Source organism: Hyperoodon ampullatus (assembly GCF_949752795.1).
Source record: "Hyperoodon ampullatus genome assembly, chromosome: X".
Taxonomy (NCBI): domain Eukaryota; kingdom Metazoa; phylum Chordata; class Mammalia; order Artiodactyla; family Ziphiidae; genus Hyperoodon; species Hyperoodon ampullatus.
The window spans coordinates 60,572,337-60,587,456 of NC_136913.1; the positions used below are offsets into that span (position 1 = coordinate 60,572,337).

General features: G+C 56.5%; 1 protein-coding gene across 5 annotated transcripts; it reads right to left on the reverse strand.

The window, feature by feature from the left end:
- Window positions 1-77: 77 nt before the first annotated feature.
- ZMYM3 (zinc finger MYM-type containing 3) lies at window positions 78-12,577 on the reverse strand (the record flags this gene model as incomplete). 5 transcript variants are annotated; one of them, XM_079727000.1, is made up of 24 exons in its annotated part: window positions 78-270; window positions 387-504; window positions 1,281-1,535; window positions 2,123-2,237; window positions 2,832-2,983; window positions 3,283-3,451; window positions 3,782-3,885; window positions 4,584-4,730; window positions 4,915-5,089; window positions 5,230-5,342; window positions 5,619-5,781; window positions 5,864-5,961; window positions 6,617-6,782; window positions 6,986-7,158; window positions 7,411-7,561; window positions 7,689-7,775; window positions 7,943-8,058; window positions 8,300-8,450; window positions 8,743-8,961; window positions 9,315-9,492; window positions 9,727-10,021; window positions 10,451-10,523; window positions 10,846-10,889; window positions 11,896-12,577. In XM_079727000.1, 24 exons carry the CDS (start codon window positions 12,560-12,562, stop codon window positions 78-80), a joined length of 4,122 nt encoding a protein of 1,373 aa, XP_079583126.1. The 5 variants fall into 5 exon arrangements, with proteins under 5 accessions (XP_079583126.1, XP_079583124.1, XP_079583123.1 ...); XM_079726998.1 differs by having other exon boundaries at window positions 5,900-5,961; window positions 10,451-10,517; window positions 11,896-12,562; XM_079726997.1 differs by having other exon boundaries at window positions 10,451-10,517; window positions 11,896-12,562.
- Between the last annotated feature and the right edge of the window lie 2,543 nt (window positions 12,578-15,120).

The window sequence follows — 15,120 nt, forward strand, 5'->3', positions numbered from 1 at the left end:
CCTGGGCCAATCGCCCTGTGGGACGTGGCCACGGGACAGACATTGGTGTGAAAGATGGATCCGGGCAGCACGTGGGCTTAGTCCAGGTCTTCCTCCCCGGGACGACCCAGCTCCTCATAAATCTCACGCACAGCCAGAATGCGATTGAGCATGCTCTCCAACATGCTGCGGTCCATGGGGATCACAGAATACCAGAGAGGTGACTCGGCGATGCAGGACCGCTCGGGTTGCAGGTAGAACACATCGTTGCGAGTCCGGAGGCTTTCAGGACTGCAATGGTGGGGGTGGGGGTGGGGGTGGGGCGGGAGGACAGAGATCAGTTCCTGGGCGAAGTAGAGCCTGTGGGTCCCCCCCACAACGCCATTCCTGCGAACCTGCCAACTCACCATTTTGAGAGATAGAATTCATAGAACTTGACAGGGCAGCGGAGGGGATTCATGCGGTTCTCACGCTGCTCTAAGATGGGGGCTTCGTCTTCTCTCTTCCGTTTCCCAGGACCAGTGTCTGTGGAGGAGACGAATGAACCAGACTCCTTAAAAGTGCAGTCCCAACGAGGCACTTCCAAGAGCACAGTCCAGGGCACGGGGGGGAAGGCCTCAGGACACAAAACAGTCTCGTGGAGAAATAAAGGCAGAAGAAGAGTCTGTCAGTCTCTCTGTACCAACCCAACGCTCTGCAGGGTGTTGCTCTGCAGTGTACCCTGGTTCTCACTGCTAAAGTCTCCATCATCTTCCCCAAGTTGATTTCCTGAAGAGGTGATCTCAGAAGTTACATGGAAAAACTGACAAAACAGACCCTACTGCAAGATTGGGGTTGCCTTCTGGGATAAACGGCGATGGCCCCAGCCCCTGGCACATTAGTCCTGCTAGAGGCTCAGGTTCAGAAGGGACCTTGGGAACTGATTCCAGGGCCAGAATGGAAACCAAGGTGCTGTGGCAGTTATGCTCACTAGCAAAGAGCGATGGAGAGGCTGTCATTCACTCCTGTCAACTCTTCCCCTCAGCCAAACACACCCAACAGTTTCCCAACTGTCCAACCGCCCCCCCAGCCCCAAAAGTAAACTGCCCTGAAATGAGGAAAAGTGGGAAACAGGCAGCTGGGTGACCTCCTATTTATGCAATAGCCACTGCCCATCAGATTGTTTTCATCTTTTCTGCAAACCCAGGAACGGAAGGATAGAGAAGCTGGGGGCAATGGAGAGGGCCAACCTGGTGGCACGGTGGGGCACGGAAGGGGAAAGCAGAGAGGGGGGAAAAGCAAAGGAGGGGGCAGCTTCGTACCTCGCCCTTTCCTCTGGCGGACAGGGGCGTAGTAGCGGATGCTCACCACCTTGGTGGTGCCCCGAGGGGTGGTACACTTGCGGGACTGCCGCACCACGTTGGTGAAGGAGAGCTGCATGTGTTCCTCAGCCGTCTGCAGCCCAAAAAACTTAGTGTTGAAGAACATGAGGGTGTTGAGAAGGACAAAGGGTGAGTAGACCCCCAGCTGCTTACACTCCCAGAGGTGCTCTTCCTCCACTCGGGAGAATACCGTATCTGCAACGGGCAAGGGGGAGAGGCTGGTCAGGAGGGACTGACTACACAAACCCAACCGCTTCTGCTCCCACATGTCCGGCTCACAAGCACTGGGCACGCCAGACTCATTCGGTGAGGGACCATTGCACGTAAAACCCTGATGCCTCGCTATACTGCACAGGAGGGCTGGATTTTGCGGTTTGTTTTGGTTCGGTTTTGGGTGGGGTTTTTTGGGGGGGGATATTTTTTTTAACAGTTTCCACCTGCATTCAGAGCTTCGCTCACCATCCTCAAGTTACAGGCAGGTCGACGTAAACCTTGAGGAGTCCCACAACTTCTTCCTTTTTTTCCCTTCACTTACCACTCAAACCCTGGTCACCATTTTGGGTCCCAGAGATAGCTCTTCAGACCTAAGTCCTGATCCCCTCCTTATGTTCAAGGACAGGGGCTCTGGCTCCTCTAGCTCTTAACCCTGAGGCACCCCACTACACACGTCTATGCTCAGTCCCTTCTGTGAAGAGTGGCAGACCCAAGAGCCCTGGGCTCGGAATGGTGCACTGGAAGAAAGGAGGAAAGGGCGGAGGGGTTGCTAAGTCCCTGTCCCTTACTGTTGGGGAGGAGTGTGGGCTGCCAGGTACTCAGAGACTTGTTGAGTTCTTGAACAAAAGTCAGGTAGTAAAGGTCCGTGAAAATGTTCACCATTCGGTTATTTTCCAACAAGTACTGGAAAAAGAAAAACAGACACACATAGAGCTAGACTCTGGGCCCTAGAGGAAAGACGATGAGGCCAAAGGCCCCACGCATGGCGACCTTGATGGTTAGGAGCCCGTGGGAAACAGTTGCTGGATTTAGTGATCCAGAGTGGTTTTCCCCAGGTATACCTACAGCTCTGAGGAGCTGAGGCCTTGCTGGAAGAGGAGGAAGCCTGGAAGAGATGTGTCACAGCCGCTTCTTCACAAGCCCAGACCCCCTTGTCAGCTGAGGCACGGCTGACGTCTCCCAGTGGGAACCAAACATTACCCCACCACTCAGGGAACCCAGCTCTGCCCATCCCTCCCCTCCTAAAGTGGGTTTCAGGATGACAAAGGGGCCCGCAGAGCAATGAAGACTGCTCCTTGGTCAAAAGTCCTGGAACACAGCTTTGATTTTAGAAGAGTATTCTCATTTCTTGTCGTGTCTAGAGTAGGAGATGAAAGGCAGGCTGCCTGCTCAAGGCAGGAAACAAGGTGAGGAACAGGGAGTGGGACAGGATCACTTCTGGTGGGACCCTGCCTGCTGTGTTAAGTGACGGCAAGTGAGGCAGGGTGCAAGGGGTACCTGTTGGATGCCAAGACACAGATAGTAGATACTGTCAGGTTCGTATCGTTCACCGTTGGGTCGAGTGATTTCTCTCACAAACTGGGCCAGACCGTAGTTGAGCTCAGCAGCTGAGCAGGCCAGAATATCCTCTTTGATACGCATAGGTTTGGCTGCAGTGATACACAGTGGAGGTGGCTGGCATTAAGACAACTGCACATTAAGAATTTCCTTTAGCTCCACCGTTAACCCCTCCACCCCTTAGTCACGTCCAGCTCCAGAACAAACCCACCAATTACACAAAGAGCCCTCAGCCTTGAAACCTAGATGGCATCTCCCCTTACTCTGCAACTCCTCCTCATCTTCACAGGATACCCTTAAGTGATCACAGCCTTATCACTTGTAGACATCTACAGCTGAATCACAGCCCTGCCCCTGCTCCCGCTCCCCTCCTCCTCCCCTGGGTACTTACGGCCAAAGCGCAGCTCATCACCCTTGCTGGTTTCTCCATTGGCGTATTTTGACTGCACCCAGCACTTCCAAGCATTGACACCATATGAATAGTTGAGTCCAGTACAGCTAGGCTGGCTGCTCATGGAGTCCCGGGAACAGCTCTCTGAAAGCACCAGCCGCTTTTGACCCTGGAGGGGAAGAGAAAGGAGGGAGTGGTGGAGGTAAGGCCAGGGCACCATGGAAGCTAGTCAGGACAGTGTTCACCACCAAGGGAGGTGGGGATTGATGAAAGAACACAGCAAGCTTCCACAGCGCAGAACCCCAGGAACAGCTCTTATAACCTCTGATGAACTGGGGAGAGAGCAGAGTTTGGCTGTACCTTAGCACTCACAGTGGTGGAGAAAGGAGGCTAGGGAAGGTGAAACTAAGGCTGCTGACTTGGCTACGAAAAGCCACCCCCCACCTCGCCCTTTGAGCCTCCATCCCTCTTCTGTGGATACAGCAGCCCCAGCCCTCACCTTCCTCATGGTTCGGGGAAGGTCTTGTTCAGTAGACACGTCCTCAGGCCCTACCAGGCCACAGTCAAACAGGAAATCTACGCTGGGGTTAATATCCAAAGGATCTAGAGGGGAAAGGAAGAAGAAATCAATTTTCTAAGACCTCAACCCTGTAGTCCTCACACCCCACCCTTGCTACTTGTTCACCTGACTCGAGATGAGCCTCCCAGGCAGCTTCATCGTAGTCACCAGGACAAAGCTATCTACTGAGGACGTGCTCAGAGGCACATACACACAAAAACTCACAACAATGGGAACGTTCCTAGCACTACTGAACCGTAAACTTTTAAACATGGTTAAGATGGTAAATTTTATGTTATGTGTTTCACCACAATTCAAAAACAACAACAGGGCTTCCCTGGTGGCGCAGTGGTCGAGAGTCCGCCTGCCGATGCAGGGGACGCGGGTTCGTGCCCCGGTCTGAGCCTGCGCGTCCGGAGCCCGGTCCGGGAAGATCCCACATGCCGCAGAGCGGCTGGGCCCGTGAGCCATGGCCGCTAAGCCTGCGCGTCCGGAGCCTGTGCTCCGCAACGGGAGAGGCCACAACAGTGAGAGGCCCGCGTACCGCAAAAAACAAACAAACAAACAAACAAAAACAACAACAAGATTCAAGCATAGAATAGTCTGCCTGTCCCGGTATCTCTGGTACCGCTCGTTGTGACGGTCTCCTGTTTAGGGTCATGCTTCGGGTAACAAGGAACACTCCTTTCCTGATGGCTCAAATGCTACTGTACACAGCGGGCACGCCCTGAATCCTACTCACTCTTGGGGAAGTCCGCCTCCAAGTCTTGCCCAGGCTCATCCAACACATTGGCCATCTTGACGGCCATGGCCAGGACATCATCCCGAGCTGGCCCAAACAGGTCGCAGTCTTCCAGAAGTCCCTCTGCACTCTGGTTGCTCACGAGATCTGGGAGGCAGAGAGGTTGGCTTAGTCCCTGCAGCTCCTACTTGGCGCCCTCAACTGGCTTTCAGGGGCTGATCCCAACTATTCCCCCAACCCGCCAGGCACCGAGATCACCACTCTCCGCCCCCTTAGGCAGAGACAGACTGGCAGCACCCTGTCTCCCTCACCGCCGCTGTCCATGGCATACCACAAAGGTCAGATGAGGCCTTGTCTAACTCCTCGGCCTCTGCAATCATTTCTGCCATAGCCAGGATGTCGGCCTCCAAGGGGTTAGAAGGGATCTTCACCTTCAGCTCCTCGATGGTCTCCACAATCTTGTCTGTGCTCTCCAAGGTAGTGGGCAGGAACATGGGCACAGGCACCTGGAGGCACGAATCCCAACTAAACGCCAAGAACCACACCAGCAGATGAGAGGAACGGCTGGTGAGAGGGAGGGGGCAGGGTGGGTCTCAAGCCTGGGAGGGTAAAGGAGGCCCCCACCAGGAAGGGCAGGAAAACTTACCGGGATAGGCATTGAGAAAGGCACCGGGACTTTCTGGCAGTACAGATGCATAGGCACTGGCACAAAGATGGGCACTGGGATGGGCAGCACGATCACCTGTGGCTTCCACTCTTCTGCTGACAAAAAAGGGGTCTTCTCAGAGCGCCTGCCAGATGGGTCACATCTGACCCAGGACCTGGTGCTTGTCACCCCCCCAAAGCTCTAACATGCGCTCAGTGTCACAAAACTGCCCTTGAACCAAATGTTGAGAGACAACTCTGGGATTCTAGGACGACAATATGCAGGACGCTTCGGCCACCTAAGAAACCCCGTTGTCCAGTTCCCAGGCACAGGGCTGGAGGCTCAAGACCATGGAGTACAGCCTGTGGCATCTCAGCACCCTCACTCACCTGTCTGACTCCCTTTGGACTTCATTTCCACCTTGCAGGAGACCCCCCGATTCTGCATCAGTGGTTTACACATGGCAGCTTTGTTTTTGCGGGGTGTTGCTGGGGGCGGTGGGGGTGGGGGAGGGGTGGGAGCAGCGGGGGCTGTTCGGATCTTCACAGGGATCTGCAGAGACAAAGGAATTTTAGTGCTGCTGACTACGGTGCCCTCCTCTGAGACCATCCTACCCCCTGGCTTTTGCCCTGACCTTGCCCAGATTCCCATTTTCCTCTGAGGTCTTTACAGTGTTGCTGTTCTCCACTTTGGTTTGAGAGGGTGTCTGGGGCTTCGCCTCAGAAGACTGACCTGTAGATCAAAGCAAACGAAAGCTCTCATCTCATCATAGAGCACTAGCTCTCCGTTTTCCTCACCCCTGCTCCAGGAGAGCTTCATTAAGAGAACACCAAATACGAATGGGAAGTCTCAAATTTTCCCTCCACCCCCACCCCCAGGTCTAGTCTTCTCTAGGTCCCAGCAATAGTGGCCAAAAAGATTCTTTGCTCATGGCTGCCAAGGATGAAAAACAGTGTGCCCCCAATGACCCATAATTTAAGGCCTTCCATTTAGATGGCCCTCAGGAGTTTAGTGCCCCTGGAGTGCGGAGGGGCCGGGGTAACATTCTAGAAACAACAGCCTTCACTCTCACTAAAGGCAGAGCTTATGCCAACACTTCCTTCTCTCTTAAAACTAACCACAGCCCCCATATGCCCCACCCTACCTGGGCAGGTACCCATTCCCTACAGTAAATCCCTTATAGAAAATCAGTGGGATCTAACTCTCAGAACCTTTAAACGAGACTCCTCTAGTACCTCTACAGTCCAAAAGCTGAAAGAGAATGCAGTACCAGGACATCTGGCCAGGGATGAGGTGAAAGCGGGAGAGGAAGAAGAAAGGGGCCAGGCCCAGGATCAGAAGAGTCCAGGCCAGTTCTAACAGACTGTGCCCCCTGCCCGGGACTCACTGTTCAGGAGGCTCTCGGGCCCACTCTGGGTATCCAGGTTGGGTTGGTTCTGCTGGCTGTAGAAACGCAGCAGACACTGTTGGTTGCAGAAATGACGGATCTGCCCACGCCAGTGGATGGTCTCCAGCAGCTTCCCCTGGCGCTTACAGGCATGGCACCGGGCAGCCTGCGGGTGTCAACAGGATGGTCAGACCTGCCTCCTTAAAATGTGCTGGGCCCTTTGCCCTGGGACAAGCCGTGCTGCTCCCCTCGGGGGCTGGGTAAGCCGGAGCCCCCTCCCTGGAGATCGGCCCACACCCTGATGGCAGCACAAGAGCCCGTGCTCCCTGCCACCTTTTCCCTCCTTTGTAACGTGCTGCCCCCCCTTACCTTGCAGTACCACAGCAGGTACTTGCTCTTACAGTCCTCGCTGCAGAAGTCCCAGGTGCTGCCATCCAGCTGCTCGGTGACTCCGCGCTGGCAGGTCTGGGAGCAGTAAGTACAAGTGATGCAACACAATCCCAGCTTCTTAGTGAAGTCCTGTTTGTACAGCAGCACACAGCCTGGAAAGGGGGTGAGAGGGAAGAGTCCAGAGACGCAGAAATCTCCATGGCCGTGAGACCCAACCTTTGCAAGGCGGTGCACCTGAAACCTCTAACCACCTCCCGTGCCCAAAGCCCGGGGACAGACGGGGTAGAGCGTCCTGAGCAGAAGGCCCCGGCCCCGCGGGCCACGCTGCGAGCTCTCCTCGCTTCATCTGCGCTTCTGCCCAGCCGTGAGGTCCAGAGCCCTCTGCCCCTTCCCCGTCTCCTTACCTTCGCTGCAGAAGCTCTTCTCCACCCCACTGAATCGGAGCTTCTCGTGCAGGAGTTTCTCCTGCCGGCAGTGCTCACACTGGGACACCACACCCCGAAGGCGCTTGAAGTCCTCACAGCAATCACGGCAGCAGAACTGGAACACCTGGTCCTGGGACGGGGGCACAGGGTGGGGAGGACAGGGCTGTGACATCTGGACCTGGCGAGAGCCAAGTGGAAGGACCCCTTCGGACAGACGTCTCTGTGTAGCAAGATGTGGGTGGGGGTGGGGATCTTACCTGCCAGTCCAAGACCTCAGGCTTGCCACTGAAGAGGCTGTGGCAGTAGTGACAGCTCAGGTGAATGCCCCCCTCAGGGCTTGTGCGCTGGAGGGAAGGAAGACAAGTAAGGGAGGGGCAAGATGTGTGTGGTGGGCGGGTAGGGGTAGGGGAAGTCAGGCTTTTTCTTTGCTCTGCCCAGGCCTACCTACCCCAAATCTCATACCCTCTCTACGTCGCCACACCCTTTATCCCTGGTCCAGGGTTTGGAGTACCTGGAACTTGGTCCAGCAGCTGGGGCTGCAGAACTGGTAGACTGTGCGATCAACCTTGTTGTAGTAACAGGGGTCAGAGAGGCTGCGGCGGCAGAAGCTGCAGGGTCGGGGAGGGCCTGGGGCATAGAGAGAAAAGGAGAGAGAGAAAGAGAGAGAGAGAGAAAGAGAGAGAGAGAGAGAAAGAAAGAGAGAGAGCACACACAGAAGGTGTAAGGCAGTGCAGAGATGGAACAGGAAACCCACGGGAAGATGTGGTTGGGGCTGAAGTCGGGCAGCAGGGGTTACTTTAGAAGAAGGGAGTATGGGAGGTGGAAGGAAGGCCAGCAGGGGTCTCAGAGAAGAGGGCTTTGCACCTACCAGTGAGCCCTGCCTGCTTCACTTTGTAAGAGGTGGTACAGCACAGGGAACAGAACAAGCTGGTCTTGCCATTACGGTCCACATGGGATAGCATCTCAAAGTTCTTACACAGGGTCTTGCACCAGACACATGGGTACACCCGTGTGTTTTTCTGTGAGGATGGGGAAGGAGAGGCTGAGGCTGGATTTGTCCCTTCACTTTTATTTTTTAAAATTTTTAAAACATGAAATATTTCAGGCATACAAAAAAAGTATAGATGATGAGATAACAAAGACCTGTGTATCCACCAGCCAGCTTCAAAAATAAAACATAACAGATACAATGGAAACCCCCTTTATTTGTTTTATTTCTCCCAGCCCTCGACCCGTCAGGCACCTTTATTTCTCACCCAAGGACCGCACCCCCTTCCACAGCCCTCTAATGCACTACTCCCTCGGCCCCACCTTCTTGTACGCCCCCAAGCAGGTTGTGTTGCAGAACCGCTTTTGTTGGCCCTCGTGGAAGAGGAGCTCGGGGCCAGGGCTCCCGGTCTTGGCGTAGATGTAAGCCCCACACTGGTCACAACAGTTGGTTTTCAGTCCCTTGTTGGCCCGGAATTTGGAGAAGCAAGAGTCGCTGCAGAGCCGGTGCACCACGCTGCCATTGCTGACCTCGTGCAGGACCTGCCACATACACACACACACACACCCTGAGCTGGGGCCTGGCCACCACCACCCACCCTAGTGCAAGGATGGCCCGCCCCGCCTCACCCTAGACCTTCACAGCAGACAGTGGGCCCAGGGACCCCCCAACCTGCACATCGGGCTGCCGACTTGATGGTGAGGTCCTGGGAGGCAAGGAAGGCCAGCTGCACACATCCTGGAGAAGCTCTATCCTTGAATACGCTCCCTCACGATGGCTGCTTCCCCTCCCCACTCCCCTCTTCCACAGGGCCTGGCCCCTGCAGCCCCAGGATTGCAGGGGCAGCTCAGGGCTGGCCAGGCTCTGTAAATTAGCCCCCATCGAGCTTCCTCACCTCTCCAGTCTTCTGGCATATACTGCAGCGAGTGGCATCGGCGGGATCCCCAGACTGGGGGATAGGGCGCTGCTGCTGGGCCTCATACAGAGAGAGACAGACAGACGTGCAGAACTCATGGAAGGAGCCTCCTGAACCAGTCTGCGCCACAACTGAGTCCTTGGTGTTCCAGATCTCCCTGGAGGTGGGGACAGGTTTGCACATCCACTCAGTACCACCCTCTCATTTCCTCAGCCTCCACCCCGCCTCCTCTGGGATCAAGGACAACAGAACCAAAATACTCTCGGACGCCCTCCCTAAATCACCTCTCTCCCAGTTCCACTTCGCTAGGTCCTTGCCAACAGAGTCTCTGTCTCACCCTTTACTCCAAGCCCGATCCCTGCCCTCCCCACAGCCCGGGACCCTCACGTACTTCTTGCAGAAGGTACACGTCTTTTTGCCGGAGGGCTTCTTGGAGAAGGTGGTGAGACAGGATGAAGAGCAGAAGAGCTGTGGCAGCCCCTTGCGCTGGTAGGCTGTCTGGCCCTTCTGCAGTGGTGTCCGGCAGTGGGCACAAGTCATCTTGGTGCCTACCGCTGAGCGCCCAGCCCTCTGTGCCACGCTCGAGCGTAGGGACATGCGAGGAGAGCGCCGGGGCCGGAACGGCACAAAGTCCTCATCGTTGGGGTCATCTACCATGGCATCAGAATCCTCATCTGACACTGGAACTGAGGAAGGGGGGGAGGGGCGGGGAGAAAAGGCTGAGGGACCAGGCCGCCAGCCATCACCTGACCAACAGGTAGCTCAGCTGATCCTGGGATCCCCAATCCCTGTAGTTCTTGGCTTTATACCCCGCCCCTATTACATTGGAATCTCAAGCCACCCGGTGTCACTCTCCCTTAGTTACTCTGTAACCTCCCAGGGAGGGGAAGGAAGGGATCCAAGTGAGAATATTCAGGGACAGGGATGGCAGAGCTGAAACAGGAAACTCCATTCTCACTGCTCTTGCTTTCAATTTCCCCCACTGCCCCTGGTTCCCATGCCAACCCAGAGCAGAGACAGGCGCTTTGCACTCTGCAGAGTGCAGCGCTCCGGGAGCCCTGAGATCCCTGGCCCGCCACATCCCACTGGGTCACACTTCCTCAAGGCCTACTCACTGCTCTCGGTGGAATCCACAACCTCAGGTTTTGGAGGCTCTACTCTTCTAACGCGCTCGCTTCTCTTCTGCACCTTGGAAACATGGGGAGGGGAGGAAAGCTGACACCAGGGGCAGGCTAAAGGGCCAGCTGCACTAGTACAGGGTTTGGGGGGGGCACAGAAATAGGAGGGGGAAGGGAGAGTAGGGACCCTTGGCCCTGCGCTTAGGAGGAGGGGAGAAAAGGAGGCTGGACTTTCTCCTTAAGAAGCAATAGACACAAGCGCTCCCTCCCTCCTCCTAACTCTCCTCACACACACCCTCCACAGAGCAACATCTGGGAGGGAAAATGAAGGGTCTGTCCTTCCCAGAGCTCCAGGGGGAACCAGACTCCTTCCAATCCCCTCCCCCCCTCACCCTCTCAGGCGGCTTCTCACTCGCCTTCCCAGTCAGGCCATCTCCTGCAAAGGAAGCAGAAAGCAACCTAAATCTTGAGCCTGCCTTCACCACCCCCTCCCTGGCCCAACCTCCGCCTCCATTCCTGGGGAAGAACTTACTCAAAACTGAAAGGGAAAACTCGAGTGCCTGTGGCTTCTTGGGGCCCCTCTCAGGGTTACCTTGAGCTCTGCACTAAGCGGGGGGGGGTGGGGGTGGGGGTGGGGGTGGGCGGCACGCAGCTATTCTCCATGAAAAAAATCCTACCTTCCCACCAGCTTTCTGTCCCAATCATTGGGAGTTAAGGCAATACAAGTAACACACCTTTCATCAAGCATTTATAGTTTATCAACAAAAACAAATGCAACCACCCAAAGGCAGCAAGGGAAAAAGGAAGCATTAATGTATGGGGAGGTTCCCCTGATCTCAGGTGGTTATATAAGCCCTAAGACCCTGGTCACAGCCTGGGAGAGGCACAACACTAGGCAGAATTGGGGAGAAATGCGAGCCTCTCAAGTCTAGGCTGGCCCTCCCCTATCAGAGACACAATCCTAGGCCCTGCATGTCTACCATTCCTCTGAAATCACTATGCACTTGGTGGCTCCAGAGCCTAGTTATCATTCATCAAACCCAGAAACCCCAGTCTCATCTAGAACAAAACAGCTAGAAAGATCTTAGAACCAAGAAGCCTGGGGTCCTCCCCAAATCCCGAAGGAAGGAGGACCCTGGTACCAAAAGCCCACTGGGGGAAGAAAAAGGGAACCTCTGCCACCGAACCCAGTCTTCTCAACCCACCCCCTGAAACCTCACCCCTATTTCTCCTCCACAGCCACTGAGCTCCCCCTACCCCTACTTTCCTTAACCTTCCTCACCACACCCCCACTCCTCCTTCCAAACTCCCAACTCCTCCATACATATCCCTACTCCTATCTCTCCACCCTCCTCCCACAACTTCTTCCCCAAACACACAGCCACCCTCCTTACCCCCACCCTCTCCCCATCCTTGATCTTCCAGCTGATCAGGCAACCTACCTGGCAAGGAAGGGTGTGCAGGGGGGCTAGGGCCCCCAGGTTTAGTCTGAGAACTGTTGATTCCATCCCCCAGAGTCTCTCCCACTGAAGGGCTGGGGGGGCCATTTGGGCTCTGTGGCTGCCCTTGGGGAAGCTCCTCCTCCTGCCCAGGGGAGCCCCTTCGCCCTGTAGCTATGGAGGTGGTCTCCTCCTCTTCAATATGTGGGGACTGCAAGGTTATTGGAGAATCTGGAGCCAAAGGCTCTAGTAGCCCCTCAGGTGAAGAGGGGTTTGCCCCAGCCCCTGGGTCAGGTGGCACCACCTCAGGGGTCTGGCCCCCTGGTCCAGGCTCTAGGGTCTGATCTCCTGCATCCCATGCAAGGGTCCCCTCAGGACCATGGTCCACCTCTGGGGGGGAGGGGGCTTTATAGAGCAGCCCCCCCAGCCCCAGCAGCTCAGTGGCTCCATCCAGGACTCCAGGGTCTTTTTCCAGGCCAGCAGGGGTATCAAGCAGGTCCAGGGCTCCTGAGGATGGAGAAGGGCCAGGGGGGGCCCATCCTCGAGTTGGGGCAGTCTGGGATTCCAGTAGATCCTCTCCAAATTCCATGTCTACTGGAAGGTCTCCAGCCAGGGGCTTCTCTGGCAGGGTCAATGGGTCAAACGGACTGGGGAAATCACTGGGGTCCATGAGGATGACTGGATATGGGCTGTAGGTTAGGGGTAGAAAAGAGGACAGAAGAGGTGGTCTTCGCCAGAATTCCTTCTTATATAGGCTCTGGGACACACCCCATCATCCACTTGGATTTCTCCTGAATCGCCCCCACCACAACCGACAAGCATTTCCACAGGCTTTACTGCAAATGACCACTCCCCCCACCAACATACAGCGCCCCCTGTGGGGAGAGGCGTTCCCCGCCCTGGCCCTGTGCCCCACTCGCCAGGCAGTCCGTCGTTCCACCCGCCCGCCTAGCCCCCGCCACCCCACTGCAACTCCCAGTTCCCCTCCCCCCTCACCTTTCACTCCCCCCCACAACTCGGGCTGAACGCCCCCTTAGAGTCTCCCAGGGCCGCTGCCAACAGAAGCCTTTCCCGCCCCCGCGATCTCAGTTTCTATCCCCTCCCCTCTCTCCTAGAGCCCCCCAGTTCCCCAGTCTTTACCCACCCTGTCTGGCCCCACCCCCCCTCCCCGCGTTGCATGGTCCTCCCTCAGCCCTTCCCTCGCCCCCACAAACTGCCCTTCCTAACCCCTCCCCCCCAGTTACCTTTCAGGGTCGCCCACTTCCTCAGCCCAGTCCCCCTTTCCTATTGCTCCCCCAGTCCTCCTTCTCCTGTTGCCCACCCCCCACCTCAGGCATTTACAGGAAGACATTTTGGAGCTACGATCTCTCCTTAGACCCCCCTCCCGGCTACTGCGAGAACCCGCCTGCAGGTTCGGTTCGGCTCGATCAGGCTCGACCCCTACCTGCGGCAGGGTTAGTGTAACGGCTACAAGCCTAGAACTGCAGACAGCGACGGCCCCGCGCTCCTTCTCCACCTCCCTCCCTAGCAGCCGGGACAGGGGTCGCGGCCCCTTTAAATGGCAGCGCCGCTCACAGCGCCCAGCGCTCTGCACCAGGCGGGCGGGCGGCGCCAGCAACCAACCCCATTGGCTGGCTCGAGGAGGGGGCTCGCGAGACAGCGCCGGCCCCCGGCGCGAGACTCCCAGCCCAGTGGACGCCTGGAAATTGTGGAGTGGAACGTCGGCACTGGAGATGGAGCTTGAGCCCCCGCCCGGGGCCCCGTTAGTTGAGGAGGAAAAGCTAGCCTCCGGAGCTTGGAAGCCCGCCCCCGGGGAAGGCGGCACCCCCTCTCCACCAAAGGGCCGAGTACACTGACCCACAAAAACCAGATCTACGCACCTGCTTCCCTTACCTGGCTTGAGAGTCTGGCCCCCGTCAACACCCGTGCCCGCCCTACCTCCTGGAGCCCACTCTACCCGTGATCCCCTCCTCTCATTCAAATGGTTCCCGGTCCCCTCCCCCTCCCCGTGTCTCTCTCCGCTTCCCACTCGTGTTCAACCCCCCGGCGTCCGCCCCCCTCAACAGTCCCTACCTACGCCATGCCGCAGGCGCCTGCCAAGATTACCCTCCCCCCCCAACCCCACCTCTTCGGGGCCCGCCCCCTGGGCGACTGTTGGGGTAATGAGTGACAGCGAAGGGTGGGGGGAGGCAGTGACCCAACCCTCACGTGCCCCTCCTCCCCTTGTCTGCAGCCTCGGGCCCCCCTAACCATTCTGAGACTCAGAGTTGTGGGGTGTCTTAAGCCTGGTCTCCAGCCACCCAGGGCGAGTTAAATGGCTCTGGCTCAGTGACAACGCCTATGCAGTAACCGTTACTGCCTGATGACCCCAAAACCAGGTCCTGCAAAGACACTCCCCCACTCCTTCCACGGTCTTAGGGTAAGTTCTGAGATCTTCTCCCTGAGTCTTCGCGCAGGAGCCCCCCAGCGTTATCTCCTCAGTAGTTTTCCTCACCGAGGCCGACAGCTCTCCTTCCTCCTTTCTCTGTCTCTCTGTCTCTGTCTCCCTCCCTCCCTCTTTCTGTCCTTGTCCCTCTCTCTCTCTTCCCCCCCGCACTCTGGCGCGCACTCTCTCTCTCCCGGTCTCTTTTTGTCTCGTCTGTCTCTCAGGCTCTCTTAGGCACGAGCACGCACGCGCGCGCGCACACACACACTCCCCCTCCTGGATGGTCCTTAGCGTGTGGGTGTGGCTGGGGTTGAAGCTAGGGAAGTGGGGTAGGGGGAGGGGGCCATTAGCATTAGGCCTACTGGCTTTAAAAAATGTGTGCCAGGATCCATTCTCAGTCCCCATTAGAGTTAGAGCACTTTACAATCCCCGCTCTCTTCACTTTCCCCCTCCGACCCCTAAGTGCTGGAGAGTATTTAGTATCTGAGATACTAGAGGAGGCTCAGGCTGGAAGGGAGTCCCATCACATTTTTAGGTTTGGTGTCCAGTGCCTGCTCTGGCCTGCCTCTTTGCCCTGGGCCTTTCTTCCTTCCCACACTAAGCCTCTCCTAGCCTTGTAGTCCTCCGGAGTTTTATCCTCCCTTGTCTCATTCACTTTCTCAGAAACCTTATCCTTCCTGGCTCCCCCCCCACCCGTGGCCTTGAGGTTATCTTTGCTCTCTCCCATATACAGAGATAAAAGCAAGAGTTTTCCCCTTTAGGTTTCCCAAACGCAGCTTTCTCTTTATCTTGACCAGTATACT